This window comes from Schistosoma mansoni, chromosome 1 (assembly GCF_000237925.1).
Source record: "Schistosoma mansoni strain Puerto Rico chromosome 1, complete genome".
NCBI lineage: Eukaryota > Metazoa > Platyhelminthes > Trematoda > Strigeidida > Schistosomatidae > Schistosoma > Schistosoma mansoni.
The window spans coordinates 27,264,969-27,273,851 of NC_031495.1; the positions used below are offsets into that span (position 1 = coordinate 27,264,969).

At 30.3% G+C, this 8,883-nt stretch overlaps 1 protein-coding gene across 1 annotated transcript in view; it reads right to left on the minus strand.

Moving 5' to 3' along the window:
- Smp_059980 (putative arginase) overlaps positions 1-5,215 on the minus strand; it is a 15,073-nt gene extending 9,858 nt beyond the window's left edge. Inside the window, exons 1-3 of the mRNA XM_018793892.1 lie at positions 5,180-5,215; positions 3,432-3,590; positions 1,918-2,332 (exon numbers count right to left, since the gene is read on the minus strand). Of these exons, the coding sequence (XP_018648359.1) occupies positions 1,918-2,332; positions 3,432-3,590; positions 5,180-5,198 (593 nt within the window). The 5' untranslated portion in view covers positions 5,199-5,215. The remainder of the gene's footprint in view (positions 1-1,917; positions 2,333-3,431; positions 3,591-5,179) is intronic.
- Positions 5,216-8,883: the final 3,668 nt, after the last annotated feature.

Consider the following 8,883-nt stretch of genomic DNA (forward strand, 5'->3'; position numbering starts at 1 on the left):
TAGGACGAAACGGCCGTACAGTGCTTCCAGGTTTTCCATGGGGGTCCAGCTTCAATTGACTCATGGTCTCAACTCTATAAATTACTAAAATCTCCACAAAACCCCTTCTGAATGTATATATGTTAAAATAAAAAAAACAATAAATTATTCTCTATAGAAATCATTTCACAATTTTTCATCAACATCACCATAGTAGTAATTGTTATTTATTATTTGTATAATAAACAATAAATAAAATAGTCTACATTCAACTAGGTCACATTGAACATATAACTAACTTGTTCTTGAATATTGAACTATTGAAATAAGGAAGTTATACGGTAAAGACTAATATTTCAGAAATAATAATAAATTCTTTATGACACAATACAATTATCACCTGATAAATAATCATAAGATAATTTCATGGATATAAGTTTTAACATTGTAAATTATGTAATTTTGACACCAAAAAAATAATAATCTAATCTAATGTACAACTTGTTGATTCATGTGACGTTTGCTAATGGGGAAAAGACAAATATTTATATTTTTTTAAATGAATTATTTTCAAATCGTTGCAAAATGTCACGTTTATGAAGATAATTGAAGTTTCGAATTTAATATTAATGTGTTTAGTATCAGAAGGGGGTTTTGTGGAGATTTTAGTAATTTCATATAGTTAAGATCATGAGTCAATTGAAGCTAGAATATTATGGAAAACCTGGAAGCACTGGACGGCCGTTTCGTCCTATTATGAGACTCCTCAGCAGTGCGCGTCCATGGTGGTCTAGCTTCAATTGACTCATGATCTCAACGATTGAAATTAATGTATTGCTTCATGCTTTTACATCATTATGAATTTAAGTCAGTTCTGATGAGAAAACAGAAGAAAGTAAAATTGTAGTATAATCTAAGTCAAACACTTTTTAGTCGGGTATGTATAGATTGTATAGATTGACTTTGCTAGTTTGAAAATACATTGAAAAAAATTATTTGTTCAATAGAGAGGCAGATATCATCAATGTGTTCGAGTGTTTCTTAATTAATCTCATTGTTATATGTTATATGTTATGACTGGTAACTCTTAGGACTATTTATAGACCAATGTGATATGTATATTTCCTATTGTATAAGTGTTAAGTAACTAAAGTTATCCATATTCGTCTCTCTCTTATTATAAGCTTTATTTTGACCTACAGACAATTATTATACAATTTACCATTCTTGAGTTATCATCAGTCTGTTGATTACTTTCCCTCTATTCACAGCCACATTTGGCCAAATCTTGTACAAATATTATTTTCTATTTTATGGTACGATGTGGTCAGTTTGTTTGGTACATAAACCCCGTATGTTTGAGAATAATGATCCATATTGCAGAGGCTGTTATTGGTGTTCCGGACTTAACTGGCTGGGCTAGGGAGAAAGCAGGACTGATAAGTGCTCAAGGCTGCTCATACAGCTTTTGTGTATCATTGGGCGATCAATAAATCACTGCTCTCTGATTGGCGGTCTTATCACGTTCATATATTAACAGGGCACGTACGCACTCAATCGATATAACACTCATGAAATAATTGCAGCTCAAAATGCAAACCATTAAATTTCGGTAAGGTTTAAAGGTCCTCGATTCAATCCAGGTTAGGTTCATTGATTAACATTACTAAGTAACATCATGCTGTGATAGCAAAGCTCTTTAATAATATATCGAATTTCATAGATCAGATTACAATCTGAGTGATTTGAAGTCTCTATGGATTTTGTTTCGTGTTAGGTACTAGTAGGATAGTATGTATCTAGGTTATATTTTAACATTATAGACTAGTTTAATTGTTAACTTTATAAACAAAATGAAAAAATTACAAATAGCTTAAAATTTTATGCTTGAAGGATAAAACATTTATACCTCAGAACATATGTATACGAAAAACTTACCAAGGTTTTATGCCTTCAAAGTCGTCCAACCACGGTATTTGGTCTTGTAATTCTTTTACCAGAAAACTTAAAGGCATTCCGTGCATATTTCCAGAAGCTGAGTTTAGCGGTGTATTTATGTCACCATGAGCATCAATCCATAACACACAGAGATCTGGTTTAGCTTCAGCATGCCCAAGTATTGTTCCAGTCGCCATACTATGATCACCACCAACAATTACTAATGGAGTTGATTTTGATCCACTTAATTCGACAGTATGTTTATTCGACTGTTTCATTAATTCCTCCACACGTTCGGCTATTCTTAAAGTGGTCAATGAGAAACTCCGTGACCATTTCATCCCGAAACGTTGTGGATCCTCTGCTTCATTTAGCTCTACAGGTATGATATCTCCACAGTCAGTTAACTGTATTCCTAGAGTTTGATTTTTGAAAAAAAAATCAAATTTACTGTTAATTATTTTATTTGAAATAACTTTCGCTAGTGTTGTACTTTGTTTTTCAGCAACTCGACATAATACATTACATGAGACATGTAACGTATTTACTACACCACCTTGATAAAACAGATGAATAAATAGTTTTTAGAGACCCATTCAGCCATACTGAATTAGCTACAAAATGTTCCGTATACAAAATACATTATACACATTCATCATTCATATGACACGACGGAGAAGCATTTCAATGTTAAACTTGAAAGCAATTCCTTGAAAGTAATATTGTTTCACTGGACTTTCCTTTTTCTCACTCTTTTCTTAAGATTCGGAAATTATTTAATCTCAACTTCTAGTAACCATGATATAATTTATACGTATCCTTCAATTTTGATGAATAGAGAAAGCTACTTTACTTTTGTGTTAGTAACCACTAGCATGATACTTACAAGATAAATACGATAAATATCTTTAAAATATAAAGCTCACAACGATAGATGACAAAAAGAAAGAAAACAGCGTCTAAATTCCATTGTAACTTAAATTGTATGTCTTAGTGTTCAGTCTACGTGATACAGTCAGTGATTTCATGAATGTGGAGTAAAAATGTCTTCAATATTAAATTATCCTGCATATAACCATTTAATTTAGTTATATCAAGTCATGTATTTGATTATAAAATGTTCAAAATACGTGATGCCTTACACCACCAATAGTTTCATAGTATAAATAAGTATATCTACCCATTTTTAAAGTCCCTAGAAAACAGGACATTTGAACAGAGTAAAAATGATTTGTATAGATAAATTACATATATACATATATTGTTTATAACACTAGCTTCAAACCACAATAGTCATTCTATTTTTTGACTGTTGGTATCAAATATTAATGTACCTGACCAAACTAATAGTAAGGACTTGAGTAGTAGTAATGATAAAATAATTAATATTTAAGTTAATAACTTCGAAATATTGGACAGACAGATGCGTGCGTCCTGGATTTCACTGCCAGCCACCATCCATCTATCTTTAAAATGTGTGTTTTTCGAGAAACCAATACAATGTATCGTCTTACCGTCTTCAGCTACAAGCTGGAAAAAATTAGATTTTCGAATAAGTTCTGGTCCTTGATATGTACCAATTTTTGGTTGTCCCCTGTTAGTGGGTATACCCAAGAAATTTGCAGATGTATATAAAAGCTTTGGTTTCTCATCTTGAATAGGATAGTAAGGGGCTACAAAATATGATACGAAAAGACGACCAGTAGTTATGATGTAGAATAAGAAGTAATTTGATATACAGTTGATAAATTACAAAATATTCATTCATTATTCATAAGTATGAAATGTATTAAGTATCATATAAGTACAGAGTACTTTAAAGGGAATTCCATTAGTATAAACTCCTATTCAATTCTAACAGATCTCTTTTTAAAGTATTTAAGCCTGTGAGTCATTGTTTTCAAGAGACTAATTGTTTAAATTTTTTCCTTTATTTCCTAAATAAAAAGTGCTATTCACCTCATGAATTATTTTCAATATTGCCATAAAATCACCTTGGTTGTGAAAACATAAGGAAGATGATTCTCCCCAGTTTCTAAGAGATTTTTCAAATTCAAAATTTCAGGGAATAGTGGAAAAGATTTGTAACTGAGGTGGATGATTTTGATGAGGCTTTGTTCTCTGGGCTGGATGGTTTGTGCTGATGATGTCGTTCAGAAGGACGATGAAAGCTCCACGACCAAACCATCTAGCTCAGAAAACAAAACTCCATCAAAATTTCAGAGAATTCATGGTTTTATTAAAATATTACTTATCATACTTCATTTTAAGTGAAAATTATGTCAGACTTTCTGAATATATATATATATATAACTTATTGACTGTAGACTAATCATCACTGACAGAATAAATTTGCGTTAATAGTCAATATTGATGAGAGAATTTAACTCTTGATACTTTGCAATTCGTACTTAAATGAACATTTAAGTATTTGTGGATACTAAACGGAGAAAATTATAAATTTGAACCGAAATACTTACGGGGTTTTCATAAGGATCAATTATTTTATTACTGCTGTTTGACATAATGTAGTGAACAAAAACACAAACTGAGACAACCAAAGGTATTTCAACACAAAATTACGAAATATCTTAGTAAGATTTGAGATCCATACAGTAAACTTTTCATTCGCAAAATGTCAATCAATCGTCTCGAACTTCATTGTTTCTTCACTTCCACACCAATCATTCTCTGTTCTGGTTCTCTTTTCTCCTATCTTCTTAATCTTCTACCTCCAGACATTTCAATTTCGAATGATGATACATACTACTTATATCTATCGACAACAGTAGCATACACCACAATACTACTTAAAATAAGAAAACCTACAATCGAATCAATAAAATATTGACTTTATGACTTTCACTTATAGATGTATGCCCATTAGTCCCCATAAAGTACTATCGATATCATGATTCGGTTAATCGTATATACCATGAAAGAAAACATACTGACCATAACTTGCTACATTTACGTGTTGTTTAAAAAGCAATACAATAAATTAAAGCATTAACTTAATATACAATTATCATCGAAATTTTAAAAGTAACTAAAACTTTTTAAGTTATTTAGGTTTAAAATACAAGATCTGCTGAAGTTTCAATGTTTATTAAGAATAAACATCTTTGGCTGTCATTCATGGAAAGAACTAACATTCTCAAACATGTAATAGTTCTATTTTCATATTGAAGACCAAGCTCTTCTATAATATACTTAAACATTTTATCCAGTAAATATAAAAAACCGTCAGCTACTAACTTACTCGCGACTGATTTCAACATTTTTTAGTTGGGTAATTAATTTATTTCAATGTGTAACGATATAAATAAATTAAATGCACTGTAACTAAATCTACAACTAACCACTGATTGGTTGATTTGTCAAGGTCCTTTTACATGTTAACTGATAGTTAAAGTAGATGTAAACGCTATGTTATACTATATTCACTAAGATGATCAACAGATTTGAAACAACAGTGACTAAATTACAGTTCAAAGAAACGGTGTTGTTATTCAATTAAATTAGTTTTACGTCATGTATCCAAAGTCAAAACAAGTAACTGTCTAACTAATGACTATGTTTGTTTACATAAACTGAGGACCTAATGTAGAGTTGCTTAATAAAATAGAAAAATAAATACTCCGATACTCCATTTGCAAAATGTTCATTAATTGTCTCAGACTATTTTGTTCCTGCATTGCTTTCTGTTACCGTTCTTTCCTCTTCGATCTTCTCGACCCTCTGCTGCCAGATATTCTATTACTGACTAGCGTTACATACTACTTATGCTGACATAAGTAGCATACACCACAATAGTAAGTCAATTCAAGTCTTTATTTCGCTTGTAAGGTACTTATTAAAATAATTTATAATTTGTATTATGATAGATTGTGAATTTTGGAAGTTCGAAAAAAATGCATATCGTAAAATAATGAAAGTATGGAGTGTTTTATGCTTTAGCAAGTTTTACTAAAGACAACTTTTATTACTCTAAATCTGTCTTACACAATATAAAGAGAATGCTGAAAGTTAGATTTAGTTCTTCTACAATGAGACGAATGTATGGAACATTCAAGATATATTACCTTCAGGTAATGGATGTTAAAACATTACAAAAGTAACAATAAAATATCTTAAATTAATCAGAAACAAGAAATAACTGTCTAAAATGATTGGTATTTTAATCGTTGATTAATTATTGGAAACATTAACAGTCAACTATGAACAAAGTATCATTTCATATGTAGCATGAGTAAAATTTATCGTGCACTTCGGTGAATTCCGAAGATTATTTTACAATTTAGAAATGCTTTTCATGTGAAACTAATCAGAACCTCCAGCCAATGGATACAAAAGAGAAAGCAAACATTAAATCGAAGACTTATGGGTATCTCAGTGAACAAATTACTATCTTATAATTACCATTATCTATTCCGTATAAGTTAGCTAATCAGTACTTATTGATCATCAGTATTTCTCTAGTTGTTCTGATGCATGATGAAAACCATTCCCAAAATAATTCTATTTATAATTAATACACGATTAATTGATCCACCTCTGATTGAAGAAATCAGTTTATTAAAAACGTGTGATGTGATGCAATTAGTCAAAAAATGAGTGTATTATTTTGTGGCAAAGTGAGAAAGTAACCTCGAGCAATCGATTATACAATTAAATGTTGATTTTCTATCTAAGCTCACGTTCATATTATACATAACGAAGTCATTATTTTACAAGACTTAATATATTCTAGAAGTTGAGATGACAATAGTATTGAATGAGATGTGTCCCCAATAAGTTACGCAGGGATTACATCGAGCAAAGACTCTTAATGGAAACATTTCGGAAAATATCGACAGCATGCTTTGATCAAATGGTACCATTATACTGCTTTTCTTGATTACATTCACCTAGTTAAACAGACATTATAGTCTGCAATTAAATACATAAAGATAAACAAATTCCATTACTATATTGAAAGCAAATGAAATTAAATGTATTTCTATACAATAAATAGATCTACAATATTTTTCCTTGTGTTAAACTTCAGAAGCAGAACTATATCTGCATTAATATCACAAATTAGCTAATTGATTCAGCAAGAAACCGATTATTTATCAAAGAATTTTTGGACCGCCTGGTGTTTTAATCAGGATTCACTTTACATCACCATACATGACCAGTGAAGCACAGCTCTTAGATTAGATGTTTAATTAGAAATATTCTCATCAATATAATAGGAAATAATTTTTCACTTTAATGCATCAAGATTACTGATGGGTTTGTTTTCTAATTTTATTAACTATATTGTTCGAGGTGAAACAGTATGATTCAAGGTAATGAATACTTTATTCATTGCGACGTATACAGCCAGAGAGTTTATCTTAACTACCTTTTATAAACTTGCAGTTTTGTACTTGGATAGTTCTATTTTTCTCTAACCATCAACACTTTACGATGATGCAACCAGTTTGATAAAATACTGAAATGAATAATGTGGTCAATTGATAATATGGTCACTTGGTGGCGACTTAAATTCTTACTTAACAGATTAAATGAGAAAGAACTGCTAGCCATGTAAATATGTGAACGTATATACATTCATAAACAAACTATTCATATATAATAATATGGTTAAGTTACTCGTTGAACAGCAAATGATTAACTACAAGTTTAAACGAAAACTCAAGGTTACTAACGATTGTTCTAAACTCTTTACTATCGATCCTTAGCGTTCGTAGTTATGATTAGTAAATTACGACACGCCAGCTCCACATATTACTTATGAGCAAAATCCAATTTTTCGACTCTCTCTCTCCAGATCAGTTTATATTATTTTCTAGATCATTTAATCAGATGTCAAATATAATTAATATATTAGTTACCCATAGTTGTACTTTTCAAGACAATATATATATATATATATATTGTCTATCGAACTAGTTTTCCATCAGTTTTTCACTAACAGTTTTTTGCTCATTACCATATTTTGATACGCATTTCCATTAAATATTTGTAAACATGTATCTACTTATTTCGTTATTCAATAAAACTCGATATTTTGCATAAATTTTATTCAGCAGAGTATTCATGTACTGAAATAAATAATATGTTCATTCAAAGAGTGTAGTATTTGGAAATGTATTAACTTGTTAAAAAAGACTCTTTGTTGAAATCAACTTCAACAGTCAGATCATTTATTTATCTACGCCAGTAGTACTAGAATTTAACACATTATATAAGACAACAGTGAAGTAACAACGTTAAAAAACCCACCATAAAAATTAATCACTTAAATGTACTATCGACTTATAAAAAATAGAAACTTAAGGTTTTCATTCCCTTATTTACCATGTACAAGCTTAAAGACCTTACTTTGTATGATGTCTATTGATAATAGACGACTGAAATAAAACTAAATGAACCAAGATTCGAATCTATAGCTCAATGGTTTAGAATCTAATGCATTAACATACCATCACTTCATTTGATAACGACAAACATAAAAATAAGGTTCGTTCAATCTTAAATTGATATTCAAGTCATATTTGTCAGTAGTCGTTTAACTGCTTAGCTGAATACTTGGGTACAGTTAGTGTGAATATCTGGATAATTGTTTAATATATCTTGATTCCAATGACTAGATAGATTTTTCAATTTCCAGAAAACTCATCTCTCATAATTTGTCAGTCAGAGAGTGATGGTCGATATCCACGTTTTCTCTTTTACGTTCACTAGATTCTACTTATACTTACTACCCAAGGCTGCACGGAACAGTTTTATTACCATAATAATAAATTCAGTCCTAAAATTATATGGAAAAAAATGTTTTGAAACTAAACCAAACAGCCAACTATATATTATTTATGTGAATTTTTTTCATAAGAAAGTGCTCGGTTTAATAGTGCAAAACGTTTTCCCTATACTTACTGCACACACACTTCGCTATATTTACCACAAAAAAAT